Source organism: Macaca fascicularis, chromosome 3, assembly GCF_037993035.2.
Source record: "Macaca fascicularis isolate 582-1 chromosome 3, T2T-MFA8v1.1".
In the NCBI taxonomy this organism is placed as follows: Eukaryota; Metazoa; Chordata; class Mammalia; order Primates; family Cercopithecidae; genus Macaca; species Macaca fascicularis.
Window position 1 is genome coordinate 46,025,173 of NC_088377.1, and position 22,730 is coordinate 46,047,902.

General features: G+C 47.6%; 2 protein-coding genes across 4 annotated transcripts; both read left to right on the top strand.

Moving 5' to 3' along the window:
• The first annotated feature begins 2,092 nt into the window (after positions 1 to 2,092).
• Positions 2,093 to 22,186, top strand: SMIM10L3 (small integral membrane protein 10 like 3). 3 transcript variants are annotated; one of them, XM_045387902.3, is made up of 3 exons: positions 2,093 to 2,488; positions 18,602 to 18,734; positions 20,364 to 22,186. In XM_045387902.3, exons 1-2 carry the CDS (start codon positions 2,303 to 2,305, stop codon positions 18,701 to 18,703), a joined length of 288 nt encoding a protein of 95 aa, XP_045243837.1. In that variant the 5' UTR covers positions 2,093 to 2,302; the 3' UTR covers positions 18,704 to 18,734; positions 20,364 to 22,186. The 3 variants fall into 3 exon arrangements, 2 of the variants coding, with proteins under 2 accessions (XP_045243837.1, XP_045243838.1); XR_012432211.1 differs by lacking the exon at positions 18,602 to 18,734 and having other exon boundaries at positions 2,093 to 3,081; XM_045387903.2 differs by lacking the exon at positions 18,602 to 18,734.
• On the top strand, positions 20,409 to 22,186 carry FAM220A (family with sequence similarity 220 member A). The gene has a single exon (XM_074034432.1). The coding sequence runs from the start codon at positions 20,445 to 20,447 to the stop codon at positions 21,222 to 21,224; it is 780 nt and encodes a 259-aa protein (XP_073890533.1). The 5' UTR covers positions 20,409 to 20,444; the 3' UTR covers positions 21,225 to 22,186.
• Positions 22,187 to 22,730: the final 544 nt, after the last annotated feature.

Consider the following 22,730-nt stretch of genomic DNA (forward strand, 5'->3'; position numbering starts at 1 on the left):
AGGCTGAGGCAGGAGAATTGCTTGAACGCAGTAGGTGGAGGTTATGGTAACCCAAGATCGTACCATTGCACTCCAGCCTGGGCAACAAGAGTGAAATTTGTCCTCTGCCAAAAAAATAAAAAATAAAAAAAATAAAAAAAATTAGCCAAGTATGGTGGCGCATATCTGTAGTCCCAGCTATTCAGAAGGCTATGGCAGGAGAACGGCTTGAGCCAGGGAGGTTCAGGGTGCGGTGAGCTGTGATCATGCCCCTGCACTCCAGAGTGGGCAACATAGCAAGACCCCTCATCTTGAAAAAAATTTTTAAAATGCCACAATGGCATTTAGAGACAAAAAAATGAGTAACCAGAGAGGATAATATATGCATGTGTGTATGACTCTGGGTGTGTGTGTGTGTCTATACGTATACATATACCTATCTCTCTCTATATATATAATCACATATTACCTCAGCTCATCTGGTCTTTCTACATAGTTCAAATACACAGGACTAACAAATTTCCCCCAGTGAAAATCTCTACAAGCCTAAGAATAAATTTAGCTGATCTTCAAGCCTATTTACACGTTACCAGATTGATTCTGTGTTTTCTGGCAAATGTTCCATCGAAGACTCTACTCTTTAAAATGTTTAAATTATTTGCCTAAATACTGCATAAAGACATTTTCATTCTACTTTTTATCAAGAGGATAGCTTGAAAAACAATAATTCTGAAGCGTGTGCGCTGCAGTGCTCAAGGATAGCATGCAATGTGCACTGAAAGGAAAAAATAGCTTTCAAAAAAATAAAGTGAGCTTTTTAATGTCAACGATAAATGTGGCAAAATATAATGCTGCTAAAATAAGGGAAACTAAAGGTTTGTGATTTTTGTTTTTGTTTTGTTTTGAGACAGGGTCTCACTCTGTTTTCCAGACTGGAGTGCAGTGGTGTGATCATACCACACTGCATCCTCGAACTCCTGGGCTCAAGCGATCCTCCCACCTCAGCCTCCCAAGTAGCTGGGACCACAGGTGTGCACCACCATGCCCGGCTAGTTTTTTTCACTTTTTGTAGAAACAGGATTTTGCTATGTTGCCCAGGCTGGTCTTGAACTTCTGGGATCAAAGGATGGACCCGCCTTGGCCTTCCAAATGCTGGGATTACAGGTGTCGGGCACCGAAACCGGCCTATTTTATTTGATTTATTTAAAAAATGCTAATCCCAGTACTTTGGGAGGCCGAGGCGGGCAGATGACCTGAAGTCAGGAGTTTGAGACCAGCCTGGCCAACATGGTGAAACCCCCTGTCTACTAAAAATACAAAAATTAGCCAGGCGTGGTGATGTGCACCTGTAATCCCAGCTACTCGGGAGGCTGAGGCAGGAGAATTGCTTAAATCCAGGAGGCAGAGGTTGCAGTGAGCCAAGATGGCGCCACTGCACTCCATCCTGGGCAATAAGAGCAAAACTGAGTCTTAAAAAAAAAAAAATGCTCCTCAGCAGCATTTTTAATTCTGTTAAGAGCTACATAACATGAGATTTAGCACTGTAGGCCAGGCACGGTGCCTCATGCCTATAATCCCAGCACTTTGGGAGGCCAAGGCGGATAGATCACTTGAGGTCAGGAGTTCGAGACCAGGCTGGCCAATATGGTGAAATCCCGTCTCTACTAAAAATACAAAAATTAGCCAGGCATGGTGGTGCGCGCCTGTAATCCCAGCTACTCGGGAGGCTGAGCCTGGGGAATCACTTGCACCCGGAAGGTGGAGGTTGCGGTGAGCCGAGATCGCGCCATTGCACTCCAGCCTGGGCAACAAGAGCGGAACTCCATCTCAAATAAAAAGAAAAAAAGATTTAGTACTGCAACCATTTTTAAATGTATATAGTTTAGCGGCATTAAATACATTCACGTTGTCTGCAACCATTGCTACCGTCCATCGCCTCTCTTTGTCTTCATTTTCAAACTCACCAGTAGGGGGCGAACGGAGACAGCGCATCAGCCTCGACCCCACGCCTCCTCTCCCGCGCATGCGCGTCTTACCTGCAACAAGGTGGCGGGGGCGTGCCCAGGGGCGGGGCCTATGGGCCGCGCAGGCGCGCGGCTGGCTTTGTGACGTCAGGCTGCGCGGCCGGCCTGGGAGCAGGCGGCGGCTCGCGGAGGCGCTTCTCCGAGCGTGACGTGCGGACTCCGCTCCTCCGCGGCCCGCCCGCCCGCCGGTCTAGCCGCCGCCTCCCTCGCTCCGTGAACGCGCCAGGCGAGGGCCAGCGGCCGGGGCGACGCGGCGCGGAGAGGGCGGGCGGGCGGGCTGTGGGAGCGCCGGTCTCTATATGGCGGCGGCTCTGTCGGGCCTGGCTGTCCGGCTCTCGCGCTCGGCCGCCGCCCGCTCCTATGGGGTCTTCTGCAAGGGGCTGACTCGCACGCTGCTCATCTTCTTCGACCTGGCGTGGCGGCTGCGCATCAACTTCCCCTACCTCTACATCGTGGCTTCCATGATGCTCAACGTCCGCCTGCAGGTGGGTGAGCCGTGCCCGCCCGGCCCCCGGCCCTCCCCAAGAGCCCGCCTCGCCAGCGGGATGCAAACGCCACGGCAGCTGCCACTGCCTGGAAGCTGAGTGTATGCCAAGCACCGTGCATTTTCCCGTGCGACCCCACTTTGGGGAGACCCACTAAGGTGGTCCTTATCCCCGTTCTGCAAACGCGGCACTGGGGGTCAGGTTAAGCGACTTGCCTTGGGGAACGTCCCGCAGCTCGGGAGGTGGGGTCCGAGATTGCATGGGCTGGAAGGGTGTTGAAGAGGACCTTTACTAAATTTTGGGTGAATTTTCTGGTTCCGAAACTTTGCACCCCCACCCCTTTTTTTTTAATCGTAAAGACGGGGGTCTCGGCCGGGCGCGGTGGCTCACGCCTGTAATCCCAGCACTTTGGGAGGCTGGGGCGGGCGAATCACCTTAGGTCGGGAGATGGAGACCAGCCTGACCAACACGGAGAAACCCCGTCTCTACTGAAAATACAAAATTAGCCGGGCGTGGTGGCACATGCCTGTAATCCCTGCTACTCGGGAGGCTGAGGCGGGAGAATCGCTGGAACCCGGGAGGCGGACGTTGCGGTGAGTCCAGATCGCTCCATTGCGCTCCAGCCTGGGCAGCAAGAGGGAAACTCCGTCTCAAGAAAAAAAGGGGGTGTAGGCCGGGCGCGGTGGCTCAAGCCTGTAATCCCAGCACTTTGGGAGGCCGAGACGGGCGGATCACAAGGTCAGGAGATCGAGACCATCCTGGCTAACATGGTGAAACCCCGTCTCTACTAAAAATACAAAAAACTAGCCGGGCGAGGTGGCGGGCGCCTGTAGTCCCAGCTACTCGGGAGGCTGAGGCAGGAGAATGGCGTAAACCCGGGAGGCGGAGCTTGCAGTAAGCTGAGATCCGGCCACTGCACTCCAGCCTGGGCGACAGAGCGAGACTCCGTCTCAAAAAAAAAAAAAAAGAAAAAAAGGGGGTGTCGCTGTGTTGTCCAGGCTGGTCTCGAACTACTGGCCTCAAGAGATCATCCCATCTTGGCCTCCTAGTGCTGGGATTATAGGCATGAGCCACCACATCTGGCTTGCAAAGACGTTTTATGTTATCTTTGAGGCTAAAAATGGATTGCAAGTTAACAGTGTTTTGATAAATGTACCTTACTTATTTTGGCCAGAGGTAGAACTGAGGTGTAAGGGTGAAGACTAGGGAAAATAAAGTGGGAGAGGTGGAAGCACAAAACTTTTCAGAGGCCTGGAACCATTCAGCTGATCCTAGAGTAGGCTCACACTGCAGCACCCTGGAGACCGCCTGTGCTATAAAAAGTTGATATTTCCTTTTTTTTTTTTTTTTTTTAATTTCTGAGACAGAGTCTTACTCTCTTGCCCAGGCTGGAGTGCGGTGGCGCCATCTCGGCTAACTGCAGCCTCTGCCTCCAGAGTTCAAGTGATTCTTCTCAGCCTCCTGAGTAGCTAGGACTACAGGTGCCCGCCACCACGCTGGGCTAATTTTTGTGTTTTTAAGTAGAGTTGGGTTTTCACCATGTTGGCCAGGCTGGTCTCAAACTCCTGACCTCAAGTGATCTGCCTGCCTTGACCTCCCAAAGTGCTGGGCTTACAGGCGTGAGCCACTGCGCCCAGCCAAGAGACTGATATTTCTACATCCCTTGAATTTCAGTTGCCTTTTTCTTTCTTTTTTCTTTCCTTTTTTGGTAGAGACACGGTCTCTCTATGTTGCCAAGACTGGTCTCAAACTTCTGGTCTCAAGCGATCCTCCTGCCTTGCCCTCCCAAAGCACTAGGATTACAGTCAGGACCCAGTGAGCCCGGCCTCAGATGACTTTTTCTAGTGGAAGGAAAAGTTGTCACCTCGAGAATTCTTTCTCAAAGAAAGGTGGCCAAGTACTGCACCCCTCTTGCATTCCATTTGCATACCTCTGTGATGAAGGAGGGACTTTTTGGGGAGGTCACAGTTGGACGGTACTTGGGTTGCTCCCTGGCGTGCACAATGAACCAGTCTGAGCGGTAGTACCACCCAGTTGTGAGACACTGCAGGTGCCTTCCCTTCCTAACGTTGGTTTGGCCATATCCAAGTACGATCGTCCAGGTAGCGGGTCTTCAAGTGGCTGGTGCTTGACAGGTGATGGTAGTTAACATGAAACCTAACACTGGCTGTTGATCAAAATTGAGTGAAAGTGGCCGGGCGCAGCGGCTCACTCCTGTAATCCCAACACTTTGGGAGGTCAAGGTGTGTGGGTCGCTTGAGCTCAGGAGTTTGAGACCACCCTGGGCTACATGGTAAAACCCTGTCTCTACTAAAATACAAAAAAATTAGCTGGGCGTGGTGGCGGGGCAATGGCGGCGTGAGCCTATAGTCCCAGCTACTTGGGAGACTGAGGTGGGAGGATCGCTTGAGTTTGGGAGGCAGAGGTTACAGTGAGCCGAGATTGTGTCACTGCCCTCCAGCCTGGGCGACAGTGAGATGCTGTCTCAAATAAATAAATAAATGAGTTGAGATGAACTGGCCTCTTTATTTTGAGGTCCAAATTGAGGTACTTTCGTGTGAGCAAGGGCTTGTGGCATCCTGAAATGGTACCTGACGAGAGGGGTCAGAACCTCCAGCAAGTGGCTTGAATTGAATGAAGGGTGCTGCTGGATCAGGTCAGGGGACTGGTAAACCAGAAGGCCTGTGCCCTCCCCGGTTACCACCTTTGGAAATAGGGGCCTAGTGTTTGCCGGATCTAGTCAGCACCAAGAGAAATCAGAAATCAAGATTTTTAGATTGCCAATTCAGATTTTTGAAAAAGAAACTTTGGCTGGGCACGGTGGCTCATGCCTGTAATCCCAGTATATTGGGAGGCTGAGGCAGGTGGATCACTTGAGGTCAGGAATTGAAGACCAGCCTGGACAACATGGTAAAACCCCATCTCTACTAAAAATCCAAAAATTAGGTGAGTGTGATGGTGCACGCCTGTATTCCCAGCTACATGGGAGGCTGAGGCAGGAGAATCACTTGAACCCAGGAGGTGGAGGTTCTAGTGAGCCAAGACCGTGGCACTGCACTCCAGCCTGGGAAACACAGCAAGACTCCGTCTCAAAAAAACAAACAAACAAACAAACAAAAAAACAAGCAAACAAAAAAACAGAATTTTTTTTTTTTTTTTGAGGCGGAGTCTTGGTCTGTCACCTAGGCTGGAGTACAGTGGCGTGATCTCAGCTCACTTCAAGCTCCATCTCCTGGATTCATGCCATTCTCTTGCCTCAGCCTCCTGAGTAGCTGGAACTACAGGCACCCACCACCACGCCCGGCTACTTTTTTGTATTTTTTAGTAAAGACAGGGTTTTACTGTGTCAGCCAGGATGATCTCGATCTCCTGACCTCGTGATCCGCCCACCTTGACCTCCCAAAGTGCTGAGATTACAGGCGTGAGGCACCGCGCCCAGCCCAAAAAACAGATTTAAAAAAAAGAAACTTCGAGGGCAAAACAAAAAGTGTCTGCAGGCTGTATTTGGCCCCTGTACTCCCCTTTTTGAAACCTATTGTCTAGAGTAACATAATTTGCAGTCATTTGTAAAAATCGCAAAAACTACTGTAAGAGAAAACCTACTACATGATGCTGTTTTGGTGAAAATTGCTTTTTACCATTGAGAAATCTGCCTTTTTTATATATCCACTTCTCTATTTATAACCACCTCTCTAGTCTACCCTACTGTATCCATTCGCCGGGACTATTGAAGTATCTGCCATCTCCACCAAGCAGAGGCAACTTCTAAAAAACGTAAATCAGACTGAGGGCTGGGTGTGGTGGCTCATGCCTATAATCCCAGCACTTTGGGAGACTGAGGTGGGAGGATCGCTTGAGCCCAGGAGTTCCAGACCAGCCTGGGCAACACAGCAAGACCCCAGTCTGTACAAAAACAAATTAGCCAGGTGTGGTGGTGCGTGCCTGTAATCCCAGCTACTCGGGAGGCAGAGGTGGGAGGATCGCTTGAGACAAGGAGGCCGAAGATGCAGTGAGCCTCGATCATGCCACCGCACACCAGCCTGGGCAACAGAGTGAGACTCTGTCTCTAAAATTAAACGACAACAAAAACACACACCCTCCCATAAATCTGATCATGTCATGTCTAAAAGAAAGCTGAACTCTGGCCGGGCGCGGTGGGATGTACGCCTGTAGGTCCCAGCACTTTGGGAGGCTGAGGCAGGCGGATCACCTGAGGTCAGGAGTTTGAGACCAGCCTGGCCAGCATGGTGAAACCCCATCTCTACTAAAAATACAAAAATTAGCCGGGCATGGTGACGTGTGCCTGTAATCCCAGCTACTTGGGAGGCTGAGGCAGGAGAATTACTTGAACCCTGGGAGGTGGAAGTTACAGTGAGCCAAGTTTGTGCCACTGCACTCTAGCCTAGGCAACACAGCAAGACTCCATCTCCAAAAAAAAAAAAAATAATAATAATAATAAGATTGAAAAAAGAATTCTGTGGGCCAGGTGCCGTGACTCACCCCTGTAATCCCAGCACTTTGGGAGTCCGAGGTGGGAGGATTGCTTGAACTGAGGAGTTTGAGACCAGCCTGGGCAACATGACGAAACATCATCTCTACAAAAAAAAAAAAATACAAAAATTAGGTCGGTGTGGTGGTGCGTGCCTATAGTCCCAGCTACTCAGGAGGCTGAGGTGGATCACTTGAGGCCAGAAGGTCGAGGAGGCAGTGAGCTATAATTGTGCCACTGTACTCTAGGCTGGGCAACAGAGCAAGACCTTGTCTCTAAAAGAAAAAAGCGTGAAGATTGTAGGCTTGGGCTAGACCAAGTGCAGCGAGCAGCCACTTCACATCCTGGGGGTGGGGAGTGGGGTGTCTTTCTTCGGGACCGTGATATTTACCTCTGCTATTTTCAACTCCCCTGCCAGTTTTAGAGTTTTTGTTCATTTGTGAAAAACCACTAACTTACCGGATTTGAAGGTTTAATTTTTGTGGCTTTCTGGTAAAAGGAAGTGCAACAGGAAATAGACTCTGAAGGAATAAAGGGGATAGCCCCACGCCGCCTTCTTCTTTTTTTTTTTTTTTCCTTCGGAACATGCTTTACTCTCACTTGAGGCCAGGAGCTTGAGAAGCCTGGGCAACATAGTGAGACGCCATCACTACGAAACATTAAAAATTAGCTGGATGTAGTGGTGCACACCTGTAGTCCCAGCTACTCGGGAGCCTGAGGTGGGAGGATTGCCTATTCCTGGGAATTCAAGGCTGCAGGGAGCTCTGATCGCACCACTGCTCTCCAGCATGGGTGACAGAGTGAGACCAAAAAGAAAAAGCCAGGCCTGGCACGGTGGCTCAAGCCTGTAATCCCAGCACTTTGGGAGGCCAAGATGGGCGGATCACAAGGTCAGGAGATCAAGACCATCCTGGCTAACCCGGTGAAACCCCGTCTCTACTAAAAAATACAAAAAACTAGCTGGGCAAGGTGGCGAGCGCCTGTAGTCCCAGCTACTTGGGAGGCTGAGGCAGGAGAATGGCGTAAACCCAGGAGGCGGAGCTTGCAGTGAGCTGAGATCCGGCCACTGCACTCCAGGCTGGGTGACAGAGCGAGACTCCGTCTCAAGAAAAAGCCATACCCATTGTCTTCATTGCAGGAATGTTGGAATCTGTTTCACGAGTAATGAGGCATAAAGAACTCCATTTTCCAAATGTATTTAGGGGTCCTCTCCCCCCCAGATCTCTAGTTTGTAGGGCAGTGGGGCTTTTTAAGGAGGTTAATACCTCATTAGGATGAAAGATGATTAAATGAGAAAATGATGCAGACAGTTATATACTGAGAATGGTGATGATTTTAAAATACTATTTGCAAGCAAGCCTTAGTCTCCTGGAGTTGTTAGCATCCTTCTTATTTATACAGAATCTGAAATACAAGGCAGTTAAACAATCAATACCAAATACTAAATTTAGTAAAAGCAAGATGAAAAATGGTACTGTGAATCTGCTATACTTTAACGAGTCATGCCAACAACTTTTTAGTTATGTGGCCTGTGGGAAGAATCAAGTGTTTCTTAGTCCTAGATCATATATATATGTATATAATAATAATTATTATTATTTTTTGGGATGGAGTTTCACTCTTGTCGCCCAGGCTGGAGTGCAATATCATTTCAGATTGGCCGGGCGCGGTGGCTCAAGCCTGTAATCCCAGCACTTTGGGAGGCCGAGACGGGTGGATCACGAGGTCAGGAGATGGAGGCCATCCTGGCTAACACGGTGAAACCCTGTCTCTACTAAAAAATACAAAAAAACTAGCTGGGTGAGGTGGCGGGCGCCTGTAGTCCCAGCTACTCGGGAGGCTGAGGCAGGAGAATGGCGTAAACCTGGGAGGCGGAGCTTGCAGTGAGCTGAGATCCGGCCACTGCACTCCAGCCCAGGCAACAGAGCAAGACTCCATCTCAAAAAAAAAAAAAGATTTCAGATCACTGTGACCTCCGCCTCCGAGGTTCAAGTGATTCTCTTGCCTCAGCCTCGTGAGTAGCTGGGATTACAGGTGCCTGCCACCATGCCCAGCTAATTTTTGTATATTTGGTAGAGATGGGGTTTCACCACGTTGGTCAGGCTGGTCTCGAACTCCTGACCTCAGGTGATCCACCCACCTCAGCCTCCCAAAGTGCTAGGATTACAGGCATGAGCCACTGCACCTGGCCAATTTTTTTTTTTTTTTCTTTTTCTTTCTTTCTTTCTTTCTTTTTTTTTTTTTTTTGAGGAAGCGTCTTCCTCTGTCGTCCAGGCTGGAGTGCAGTGGTGCGATCATAGCTTACTACAGCCTCCAGCTCCCAGACTCAAACAATCCTCCCACTTCAGCCTCTGAGTAGCTGGGGCTACACGCATGCGCCACCATGCCTGGTTGGTTTTTTCATTTTTTGTCTAGACGGGGTCTCACTATGTCGTCTAGGCTGGTCTCGAACTCCTAGCCTCAACTAATCCTCCTGCCTCAGCCTCCCAAAGTGCTGAGATTACAAGTGTGAGCCATCATACCTGGCCCTCCTTAGTCTTTTGTTTTTGTCTTTTATGTCTTTTTATGTTGGACTTTTTGGTTGCTTTCACTTTTTGGCTAATGTGAATAATGCTACTACGAACATTTGCATGTAAGCTTTGTGTGGACATCGGTTTTTATTTCTCTTGCATGTATACTTAGAGCAGAATTGCTGGATCATATGTAACTCCTCTTTAACCATTTCAAAAAGATCACTTTTTTTTGAGACAGAGTCTCATTCTTTCGCCCAGGCTGGAGTGCAATGGCGCGATCTTGGCTCGCTGAAATCTCCGCCTTCCAGGTTCAAGCGATTCTCCTGCCTCAGCCTCCCGAGTAGCTGGGATTACAGGTGCCCGCCACCATGTCCAGCTAAATTTTGTATTTTTAGTAGTGACGGAGTTTTGTCATGTTAGCCGGGCTGGTCTCGAACTCCTGGGCTCAAGTGATCCACCTGCCTTGGCCTCCAAAGTGCTGGGATTACAGGCATAAGCCACCGTGCCCGGCCTGAAGTTCGTTTTTATGTAGCCAAAGTTTAACAATCTTTTCTGACATTTGGTTTTTGTCAGCGGTAGAAAGGTCTTCCTAACTCTAATGATAAAACGAATTCATCTGTATTTTATCCTGATACTCTTATGTCATTTTTTAACTTTCAAATATGATGTAATTTGGAGTTTATCCTGGTATGTGATGGGTGGGATGCAGACTGATATTTCTGCAAACAGTACTGCAATGAAACACTGTGTGCCTGTGGCATTTTTTGTCTTTTTATGTTGGTTCACTAGAAAGCAAGCTTTAAGGCTGGGTGCAGTGGTTCATCCCTGTAATCCTAACAATTTGGGAAGCCAAGGTGGGAGGATCACTTGAGCCCAGGAGTTTGACACCAGCCTGGACAACACTTTGAGATGCTGTTTCTTTTTTCTTTTTCTTTTTTTTTTTTTTTTTTTTTGAGATGGAGCCTCGCTCTGTCACCCAGGCTGGAATGCAGTGGCAGGATCTTCGCTCACTGCGACCTCTGCCCCCCAGGTTCAAGCAATTCTCCTGCCTCAGCCTCCCAAGTAGCTGGGTCTACAGGCACCCACCACCACACCCAGCTAATTTTTGTATTTTTAGTAGAGACAGGGTTTCACCATATTGGCCAGGCTGGTCTCGAACTCCTGACCTCGTGATTCGCCTGCCTCAGCCTCCCAAAGTGTTGGGATTACAGGCGTGAACCACTGCTCCTGGCCAGACACTTGTTTCTATAAGACAGAAAGAGAGAGAGAAGGAGAAAGTAAGAAAGAATAAAAAAAAGAAAGGAAAGAAAATAAAGCTTTAAGAAGACACGGTCTGCTTGGTATACCAACCTAATACCAGCACCTAGAACAGCACCTGGCTTAGGGTAGGGGCTTAATGAAGGATTGCTCATTGAATGTGTGGCAGGAAATTTTTTTTTTTTTTTTTTTTTTTTTAGAGACGGAGTCTCGCTCTGTCGCCCAGGCTGGAGTGCAGTGGTGCTATCTTGGCTCACTGCAAGCTCCGCTTCCTGGGTTCCCGCCATTCACCTGCCTCGGCCTCCCCCAGTAGCTGGGACTATAGGCGCCCACCACCATGCCCAGCTAATTTTTTGTATTTTTAGTAGAGACGGGGTTTCGCTGTGTTAGCCAGGATGGTCTCGATCTCCTGACCTCGTGATCCACCCGCCTTGGCCTCCCAAAGTACTGGGATTACAGGCATGAGCCACTACAGCCAGCCAAAAATCTTTAGAATCTTGAATCAGAGGTTTTCAGCACTTGTAATTTTTTTTTTTTTTGAGATGGAGTCTTGTTCTTGTTGCCCAGGCTGGAATGCAATGGTATGATCTCAGCTCACTGCAGCCTCCACTTCCTGGGTTCAAGTGATTCTCCTACCTTAGCCTCCTGAGCAGCTGGGATTACAGGTGGCTACCACCATGCCTGGGTAATGTTTGTATTTTTAGTAGAGACAGGGTTTCACCATGTTGGCCAGACTGGTCTTGAACACCTGACCTCCGGTGATCCACCTACCTTGGCCTCTCAAAGTGCTGGGATTACAGGTGTGAGCCACTGCACCTGGCCATCAGGTGTGATTCAGACGTGCCAAGTGGCGAGTAGCAGGAACTCAGTGATGTTAGTGTGTTCCTTGTGATCATGATTCAGCTTAATTTAGAAGCTATGCGGTCATTCCTGTTTCTCCTCCTCTGGGCTGTGTGGAAATTTGGGGATTTGTTTCTGCTGCCTCCAGTCTGATCATTTGGGCCATGAGCACAGTGAGTTAAGGTATGCTAGTGTTCATACCTGAGGGGTGTGGAACCGGCCCATCTGGGAGCATGTGTGAGCTCTCCTTGCGTGCAGGAGCCCCTCAAGGCCCACCGTTTCCCTGCTGGTTTTAGCTGTGTCTTCTCCCCTTTGGGACTAGCCTTGCCAGCCCTCTTTCAGAAACATTGGGGCCAAGATATTTTTAGTTTACAAAGCAACAGCACCGTCATGCCCTGGAGGCCGGGAATAGCTCGGGTGAGGGAAGGTGAGGGTACAGGCACCCACGAGGGCAGCAGCTAAGTGGGTCAGGCCATTGTAGTCCGGCAGGTCAGCTGCCCAGATGGGCAGGGATCTGCGAGGAAGGTGACCGCTCCTGTTGTGATGAGGATCGGGTATACCTGGGCAGCCTCGTTTCCCCTGGCATGGCGCCCCTGTGACCTCCCGGGCTTCATGTTCAGCCTTTGTCATCTTCGGTGGGAGGCAGAGGGAGGTGTAGGCTGCAGGATTTACCCTCTGAAACCCAGGGCTGCACTTTATTCATCCTGAACCGTGCTTTCTTGAAGTTCAAAATAAGACTCCTTCCCTCATTCTGGTGGTCTCCGCTTTGGTAGCTACCTTTGTTGGTAATAACATCATTTACACTGTTTTTTAAATTTTGTAGAATTAACATGGCATGAGAAGGCCAAAAAGAGCTGATTTTGTATACACTTAGGCATACTTTATCTGGTACAATATATCTCTAGCATACTGAGCATAAACTATGAAAAATCTCATAAATGACTTAAATATGCCTAGAAATTATTTAGAAGTTATTTGTGACCCTCAGAATACAGGAAATATGTTTAACAGTCTAATATCAGAAGAGGTTAGTTGAGGACTCTGAGCCAAAATGTTTTTGATAACTTATTGAAGTCTTTTTGTGACTGGGCATGGTGGTTCACGCCTGTAATCGCAGCACTTTGGGAGGCCGAGGCAGGTGGATCACCTGAGGTCAGGAGTTCGAGAGCAGCCTGGCCAAACGAAACCCTATCTCTACTAAAAATGCAAAAATTAGCTGGGCGTGGCAGCTGGCGCCTGTAGTCCCAGCTACTTGGGAGGGTGAGGCAGGAAAATTGCTTGAACCCGGGAGGTGGAGGTTGCAGTGAGCCAAGATTGCGCCACTGCACTCCAGCCTGGGTGACAGGGCAAGACTCTGTCTCAAAATAAATAAACAAACAAATAACCCATTGAAATCTTTTTGATAAGAGAATTAGTTTATTACTGAATACTAAAGTACTAGAAGAACTTCAGGGCACAGTTTATTCTATCATGATTGAATACATGATTACCTTATTAAATGAATGATTTTTTTCATGTTTCTGAGTTATAAAATAAGTGATTATTAACGGTACCTTATACTGCGTTAGTTTGCTAAGGAAAATGAAAAAAATAAAAATGATACCTTATTTAAAGTACTTTAACACAATTCTACAAATGTTTCACCTTTCTGAATAATGCTAAATCCTTGTACAAGGACTTACTAAAAATGGTTAGAAACTAATTTTTCTGAGTGCTGTCCCATATTCTATGACCTGTTTTCTTGAGAATTAAAATACTGGTTGGGTGCATTGGCTCCCACCTGTAATCCCAGAACTTTGGGAGGCTGAGGCGGGCGGATCATCTGAGGTCAGGAGTTAGAGACTGGCTTGGCCAACATGGTGAAACCCCATCTCTACTCAAAATACAAAATTAATGGGCTGGCAAGGCTAGTCCCAAAGGGGAGAAGACACAGCTTAAACCAGCAGGGCCATGGTGGCATACACCTGTAGTCTCAGCTACTTGGGAGGCTGAAACAGGAGAGTCGCTTGAGCGCGCGGAGCAGAGGCTGCAGTGAGCCGAGATTGCGCCACTGCATTTCAGCCTGGGCGAGACCGAGTGAGACTCCATCTCAAAAACAAAGAATTAAAATACCTATTTCAATATATATTGAAATATATTTAGGAATTCTTCCATTTAAGGATAATGTTCTTTTTTTTTAAATTTATATATTATTATTATACTTTAAGTTGTAGGGTACATGTGCATAACGTGCAGGTTTGTTACATATGTATACTTGTGCCATGTTGGTGTGCTGCACCCATCAACTCGTCATTTACATCAGGTATAACTCCCAATGCAATCCCTCCCCCCTCCCCCCAGGATAATGTTCATTCTTAGCACATTTTCACCAGCAAAATAAATGTAAGATTTGAAAGAATACGGCCAGGGATGGTGGCTCACGCCTGTAATTCCAGCACTTTGGGAGGCTGAGGTGGGTGGATCGCTTGAGCCCAGGAGTTCAAGACCAGCCTGGGACATGGCAAAACATTGTCTCTACAAAAAATACAAAAAATTAGCTGGGTGTGGTGGCACACACTTGTGGTTCCAGCTACTTGGGAGGCTAAGGTGAGGTGATGGGTCCCAAGCTTGAGGAAGTTGAGGCTGCAGTGAGCCATGATTGTGCCATTGCACTGCAGCATCTTTCTTTCTTTTTTTTGAGACGAAGTCTTGCTCTGTCTCTCAGGCAATGGTGCCATCTTGGCTCACGGCAGCCTCTGCTTCCTGGGTTCAAGTGATTCTCATGTCTCAGCCTCCTGACTGACTAATAGCTGGGATTATAGGCACATGAAACCATACCCAGCTAATTTTTGTATTTTTAGTAGAGATGGGGTTTCACTGTGTTGGCCAGGCTGGTCTCAAACTCCTGACCTCAAGAGATCTGCCCGCCTTGGCCTCCGAAAGTATTGGGATTACAGGTGTGAGCCACCGTGCCTGGCCTGTAGTCTTTTATATGGCTCATATATATACAGCTTTTTCTTTTCTTTTTCGAGTCTCAGTCTTGCTCTATTGCGTAGGCTGGAGTATAGTGGTATGATCACAGCTTACTGCAGCCTTGAGCTCCCAGGCTCAAGCAGTCCTTCCCCACCTCAGCCTCTCAAGTGACGGGGACTACAGGTGTGCACCACCACACCCAGCTAATACTTTTAATTTTTTTTTTTTTTTTTTGAGACAGAATATTGCTCTGTCGCCCAGGCTGGAGTGCAGTGGTGCTATCTTGGCTCACTGTAACCTCCACCTCCTGGGTTCAAATGATTCTCCTACCTCACCCTCCCGAGTAGCTGGGACCGCAGGCACACACCACCATGCCCGTTAATTTTTGTATTTTTAGTAGAGACGGGGTTTCACTGTGTTGGCCAGGCTGATGTCAAACTCCTGTCCTCAAGTGATCCACCCGTCTTGGCCTCCCAAAATGCTGGGATTACAGGTGTGAGCCACTGCTCCCAGCCACTCTTTTAAATTTTTTTTGTAGAGACAGGGTCTTGCTGTGTTGCCCAGGCTGGTCTCAAACCCCTGGGCTCAAGCCATCCTTCTGTCTGTGCCTCCCAAAGTTTTGGGATTACAGGTGTGAGCCACTGCACCCGGCCTGGTTCAAATATATTTTAATGAATTATATAGAATAATGGTCACAATTCTATCAGTAAAAATTTTTGAGCATGTTCCACAAGATATATATAAGTATTCATAAAGTATATATTTTGCTCGCTCAGAATATGGCACATATTATAAAACATAGAAAATGTTAAAAGGGAGAAGAAAGAAGAATGAAATAGACCAAGACGTTCTAATATTTTCTCCCATATTAACAATGGCTAGGCTGGGTGCTGTGGCTCATACCTGTAGTCCCAACACTTTGAGAGGCTGAGGCAGGCAGATCACCTGAGGTCAGGAAGTCAAGACCAGCCTGGCCAACATGGCAAAACCCCATCTCTACTAAAAATACAAAAATTAAAATTAGCCAGGCATGTTGGTGGGTGCTTGTAATCCCAGCTACTCAGGAGGTTGAGGCAGGAGAATCGCTTGAACCCAGGAGGCAGAGGATGCAGTGAACCTAGATTGCACCATTGCACTCCAGCCTGGGCAACAAGAGTGAGACTCCATCTCAAAAAAAATAAATAAATAAATAAATTAGTTGCACACGGTGGTGTGAGTGCCTGTAATCCCAACAACTTGGGAGGCTGACGCAGGAGAATCGCTTGAACTCAGGAGGCGGAGGTTGCAGTGAGCTGAGATTGCACCACTACGGTCCAGCCTGGGTGACAGAGTGAGACTCCGTCTCAATAAATAAAAACCCTGGCTGGGCACAGTGGCTCACGCCTGTAATCCCACCACTTTGGGAGGCCAAGGTGGGCGGATCACCTGAGGTCAGGAGTTTGAGACCAGGCTGATCAACATGGAGAAACCCCGTTTCTACTAAAAATACAAAATTAGCCAGCTGTGGTGGCGCATGCCTGTAATCCCAGCTACGCAGGACGCTGAAGCAGGAGAATCAATTGAACCCAGAAGGTGGAGGTTGCGGGGAGTCGAGATTGTGCCATTGCACTCCAGCCTGGGCAACAAAGTGAAACTCTGTTTCAAAATAACTAACTAACTAACCAACCAGGCCGGGCGCGGTGGCTCACGCCTGTAATCCTAGCACTTTGGGAGGCCGAGGCAGGTGGATTGCCTGAGCTTAGGAGTTTGAGACCAGCCTGGGCAACTAGTGGAACCCCATCTCTACCAAAATACAAAAAATTAGCCAGGTGTGGCAGTGTGCACCTGTAGTCCCAGCTACTCGGGAGGCTGAGGCAGGAGAATTGTTGAACCTGGGAGGCGGAGGTTGCAGTAAGCTGTGATCCTGCCACCGCACTCCAGTCTGGGTGACAGAGCAACACTCCATCTCTTAAAAAAAAAAAAAAGAAGAAGTTGTTGGTGGCGTTACCCCATTTTAACAACTCTGGACTAGAAGATTGTGTAAAGTTTTTCAGAGTTTCTATAGCTAATTATTTTGTGCAAGAAGCAGATCTGACCACTCTCTTTTGTTTGAGACATTCAACTCAGCTGGCTTCTTCTGGGACACTGAATTTTCCTGATATGCTTGGGGTCTTTCTCCTTGGTGTCTGTGGTGAGCCCGCCCCACCTGGTGTGTCTGTCTTGGTGTTCCTGGCCTTCTGTAGCACTTTCTGTCTTTGTCCCTTGACATGTTCTACCAGGGCCATCATTTTATCTACCTCTCAGAAGCTGGCGACTTCTGGATCTAGGTCCCCAGCTCTGACACCCATCTTGAGCTAAGACTTTTATGACTCCAACTGCTTACCAAAGTTGCACAGTCAAACTCTGTATGTCCCAGTCTGCACTTAACTTTCCTCTGGACCTGCTGCTGCTCCCATTTCCAGTTAATGACACTTTCATCACCCAGAATTGAAAGTCAGAAGCCTGTGAGTCTTCTCGCCTCCTTCTGCATTGAATCAGTCACCAACTTTATTCTTATTTTTAAATTTTTATTTATTTATTTGTTTGAGACAGAGTCTCGCTCTGTTGCCTAGGCTGGAGTGCAATGGCGTGATCTCAGGTCACTGCAACCTCTGCCTGTGGGGCTCAAGCTGTTCTCCTGCCTCACCCTCCCAAGTAGCAGGGACTACAGGCATGTGCCACCACACCCAGCTAATTTTTGTATTTTTAGTAGAGATGGGGTTTTACCATGTTGTTCAGGCTGGTCTTGAACTCCTGACCTCAGGTGATCCACCCATCTCGGCCTCCCAAAGTGCTGGGATTACAGGCCTGAGCCACTGCACCCAGCCAGTCAACAACTTTTTAAAAATACTTTAGCAAGGCACGGTGATACACACCTGTAATCCCAACTACTTGGGAGGCTGACGCGGGAGGATCACTTAAGAGGCCAGGAGTTCGAGACCACTCTGGGCAACACAGGGAGACCCTCTCTCTACCAAAAAAAACCCAGAAACCTGTTCAATTCACCCACTTGGATCTCTTCGAATTGCACTTTCCTTTCTCGCTCTAGAGCTTTGTGATAAACTTCCGTTCCTGCTCTGATTAAAAAAAATTTGCCAGGTGTGGTGTCTGCCTGTAGTACCAGCGACACAGGAGGCTGAGTTAGGAGGATTGCTTGAGCCCAGAAGTTCAAGGCTGCAGTGAGTTGTGATCATGCCATTGTCCTCCAGCCTGGGTGGCAGAGTGAGACCTTGTCTCAAAAACAACAACAATATGAAACTTCAGTCTGTCCCTCCTTATGATCACAGCCTTCTTTCTTTCTTTTTCCTGCTGTATGGAATAGCCTCCTAACTGGTGTGTTTATTCTGAACCATCTCCAGTCTGTCCATCACAGTGCAGCCAGAATAATTCATCTGAAATGCAAATCCAACCATCCTGTCCTTGCTGAAGCTTCCCGGCTAGCTCCCATCACCGGCTCCCTGTGACATGGCCCAGGGCCTCTTTCTCTAAACTCTCCCTGCTTTCTCCTTCAGCCTCCAATAATAATTGCATCCTTCATTTTCTCCCCAGTGTTTTTTATTTATTTATTTTTTATTTGAGATGGAGTCTTGTTCTGTTGCCAGGCTGGAGTGCAGTGGTGGGATCTCGGCTCACTGCAACCTCTGCCTCCCGAGTTCACGCAATTCTCTTGCTTCAGCCTCCTTAGTAGATGGGATTACAGGCATCTGCTACCACGCCTGGCTAAGTTTTGTATTTTTAGTAGAGACAGGGTTTCACCATGTTGACCAGGCTCGTCTCGAACTCCTGACCTCATGATTCAGGAGGTCAGGCCTCCCAAAGTGCTGGGATTACAGGCATGAGCCACTGTGCCTGGCCAAAATTTACAACAAATCTTAATGCAATTATACATCCATGTAGCATCAAGAGTCTCCTAGTTCCATAAGATTAGAGAAACAGCAGTTTCCTACCTGCATTTCTCCATCCCCATCAGCCACTTTCAGCTGTAGCTGATCCTTTCAGTATTGCTGCTTTTTAATTTTAATTTTTTTTTTTTTTTTGAGACAGGGTCTGACTCCATCGCCCAGGTCAGAGGGCAGTGACTCGATCTCAGCTCACTGCAACCTCTGCCTCCCAGGCTTAAGCGATCCTCCCACATCAGCCTCCTGAGAATCTGGGACTATAGCTGCTGAATTTACAGGTGTGAGCCACCACGCCTGGCTGAGGGTGGGGGTGATTTTTAAGTGAACACATCATGTGTCAAAATTAGATTTAATTTGTCACTTAATAAGGAAACTAATATGATGTTATAACCAGTTTAAAGGAAAATTCAGGGAACACTCAAAAGTGAATTTACAGATAGATATAAAGCTGGCCAGTATCCATAGGGCAGTGATCAGTACATTCCATGAGACTCATTAGTCTAATGAAACTAATCAGATTGTTTTCTTTGGACAGGAACTTGTTTGCCTTACTCTTAAGGTTTTTGGCAAATGACAGAGTTGTAAAGCAACTCAGAGACAATGAAGGTGCTGGTCCCGATAAAATTACATAACCCGAAGGATGCACTGGGTAGCATGCCCAATCATCGAATTTTTTTGTTCATTTCAAAGCCTTTTTGCAATTTTTTTTTTCCTGAGATGGAGTCTCGTTATCTTGCCCAGGCTGGAGTGCAGTGGCATGATCTCAGCTCACTGCAACTTCCACCTCCTGGGTTCAAGCGATTTTCCCACCTCAGCCTCCTGAGTAGCTGGGATTACAGACGCCTACCACCATACCCGGCTAATTTCACTTGGCCAACATGGTGAAATGTCATCTCTACTAAAAATACAAAAACCAAATTACCTGGGTGTGGTAGCAGTCACCTGTAATCCCAGCTACTCGAAAAGCTAAGGCAGGAGAATCACCCGAACCCGAGAGGTGGAGGTTGCAGTGAGCCGAGATCGTGCCGTTGCACTCCAGCCTAGGCAACAAGAGCGAAACACGGTCTCAAAAAAAAAAAAAAAAAAAGAAAAACTCTATTATTTGCTAATTTGAGGGTGGGGAACTAAGCCCACAAAATGTTCTCTACCAGCCCGGGCGTGGTGGCTCACTCCTGTCATCTCAGTACTTTGGGAGGCCGAGGCGGGTGGATCATGAGGTCAGGAGATCAAGACCATCCCAGCGAACTTGGTGAAACCTCATCTCTACTAAAAATACAAAAAACTAGCGGGCGTGGTGGCACGCGCCTGTCACCCAGCGTGGGCGACAGAGCAAGACTCTGTCTCAAAAAAAAAACAAAAACCATAAATATGGCCGGGCGTGGTGGCTCACACCTATAATCCCAGCACTTTGGGATGCTGAGGCGGGTGGATCACTTGAGGTCAGGAGTTCAAAACCAGCTTTACCAATATGGTGAAACCCTATGGAGACTGTCCTAAAGATCTTAGTGTTTGTTAGGAAATATTTGGTGGGTGTAGATGCTCTTAAGACCCATATGTCGGCCGGGCGCGGTGGCTCATGCCTGTAATCCCAGCACTTTGGGAGGCCGAGGCAGGCGGATCACCTGAGGTCAGGAGTTAGAGACCAGCCTGACCAACATGGCGAAACCCCGTCTCTACTAAAAATACAAAAATCAGCCGGGCGTGGTGGCAAGCACCTATAATCGCAGCTACTTGGGAGGCTGAGGCGAGAGAATCGCTTGAACCTGGAAGGTGGTAGTTGCAGTGAGCCGAGATCGCGCCACTGCACTCCAGCCTGGGTGACAGAGCGAGACTCCGTCTCAAAAAAAAAAAAAAAAAAAGACCCATATGTCTTCATTTTAGAACTTATATTTGATTCCCTTTCCTAGGTTCATATTGAGATCCATTGAAGGCCCTCCCAGAGTGATGAAGGCGTGACCTCAGGCCCACCGCATCCAAGAACACGAAGCATGAGGGACAGAAGGGGGTCCCTCGGCACCTGCCTGGCACAAGTGCAGCAGGCCAGAGGAGGTGACTCGAACAAACTGTCATACAGCCTTAAGAAAAGAATGCCGATGGAGGGCCTTTGGCCTGCAGATGCACCCTCCTGGATGAATAAGCCTGTGGTTGATGGAAATTCACAGAGTGAGGCATTATCACTGGAAATGAGAAAGGATCCGAGCGGGGCTGGCCTCTGGCTTCACGGTGGTGGCCCTGTGCTTCCATACGTGAAAGAATCAGTAAGAAGAAATCCAGCCTCAGCAGCCACTCGGAGCACAGCCGTGGGTTTGCTCCCTGCTCCAACAGAGTGTTTTGCTCAGGTGGCCTGCAGTGGTGTTGAAGCTCTGGAGCGGGACTGGCTTGGAGGAGGGGCCAGGGCCACCGACGGCCACAGAGGACAGTGCCCCAAAGGAGAGCCTCGGGTGTCACGACTGCTATGCCATCAAAAACTGCCGGAAATGGGAAGTTTTCAGGATGACCCACCAAATGCTCTTCCCAAGGGTCTGGGCTCTGAGTTGGAACCCTCTTGCCTGCACTCCGTCCTGTCTGCAACACTGCACGCGTGTCCTGAAGTGCTCCTGAATGATGAGACAAAACGAGTTTTCCTTGACCGTTTAAAGCCCATGTTTTCAAAGCAAACGATGGAATTCAAGAAAATGCTTAAAAACACCTCGGATGGTCTGCAGATAACACTGGGGTTACTGGCTCTGCAACCTTTTGAATTAGCAAATTCATTATGCCATAGTTAAGGTACAAGCAGAACAATACAAATAGATTAATTTTAAGAGTTGTCTTAGAATGATTTCTTTCGCAGTAAGTCTGGATGCAAACTGTGCAGCCCTTAGGTTCCTGCTGTAGTTTGTACGACCCGGCAGACTTAAAATAAATTGAGTTTAAATTCAAAGCCGGTTGATGCGGAAGGACATTTTTTAGCATGTGTTAAATTGTGCTTTAAAAGACTTATAAAGAGTTGGGAAACATTTCAGGAGATGATCATAGCCTGTAAAAGTATCAGATTAGAACATACGGATTTACCATGAAGTTCTGTCTTCAACACCCATTCTAAAGGGCTACTGTCCCAAATCCTGTGTGTCCCTTCGGCTTGTCGATCACCCAATGGAAATGGACACTCGTAAAGTTTACACCGCTGTACTTGGCGTTAAATCTTGTTGAATTTGTGGTAAGCTGTTATCATTTCTACATTTTGTAGAATGATTTTGGTCTGCAGCAACATTCGATCTCACTTCTCACACCCCTTTCCTTCCACTTGAAATGCAATGTAGACAGAGGCCCCGTGGTGAAAGTTGCAATATTAAGTTTACCTTTAGAAGATCCCTTCTCAAACTCGGAACCCTGGCAGTGTTACCTTAAACAAGAATGAGCTCGGGAAAAAAGTAACACAGTTACAGAGAGGCAAATCGAGTTATTTCCCTCATTAAAAGTTTCCCAGATTCTAGGAATTGCAGTATCTTGTAACCTAAAAATTTTCCAGTTGACTCCTTTTATTGTCTGTTGATGACTTTAATAAAGGTCATTTAAGGGCGTAAGTTTTTAAAGACTCCCAAAGTGAGACTTAACCATTTTCGGGATTATTGATTGCATATACCAGTTTATGTTGTGTGCTGAATTACTATGCCATGTGCTATTTTAGTGTTTGGGGAAAATGAAAAATAAAATTTGTTCTTTAGCTTAATAAATATGTCTTATTTTATATGTGTGGTCTTGGTTCTTCTTGTGTTTTTATTTTTTATTTTTATTTTTATTTTTATTTATTTATTTTTTTTCTTCAGCTAAAAGAGCGGAAGAGGTGATTTATTTTAGGGTTGTTACACTCGGCCACAAATAAACACAGAAATAGTCCAGAATGTCACAAGTCCAGGGCAGAGGGACCAACATGGGCAGTTTTGTTTATGAGCAAGGTGGGTCTCAGAAGTGATCGGCGATCAGAGGGCGATGAAGTTCTAGATCCATTGAGACAAGCTCTAGACAGTAGCATGCAGTCCCACAACTTGTACCAGCATCCCCAGCGCCTGGCATTCCATGTTTCTGCTCCTGTGGCCTCCACGATGCAACAAGCTAGCGGTTTACTTGGACCTCTGCCTCATCTTTCTTCTTTTGCGCTTCAGCCTGCGCATTCGCTTCTTCCTCCACTTGGCTCTCATGGCGCAGAGGTTTCCAGAAAAATGGCGCTAAGGCCGAGAGCTCTTCTTGTGTTTTTATTAATGCCGTTGTCGTCCTGATAGTTTTTATTATTT

Excerpts from the sequence above, each read along its gene's own strand:
- SMIM10L3 (XM_045387902.3), top strand. The coding sequence starts at position 2,303 with ATGGCGGCGGCTCTGTCGGGCCTGGCTGTCCGGCTCTCGCGCTCGGCC. Across the intron at positions 2,489-18,601 it reads TGCTCAACGTCCGCCTGCAG|GGTCTGACTCCATCGCCCAG; the intron begins GTGGGTGAGCCG and ends TTTTTGAGACAG.
- FAM220A (XM_074034432.1), top strand. The coding sequence starts at position 20,445 with ATGAGGGACAGAAGGGGGTCCCTCGGCACCTGCCTGGCACAAGTGCAG.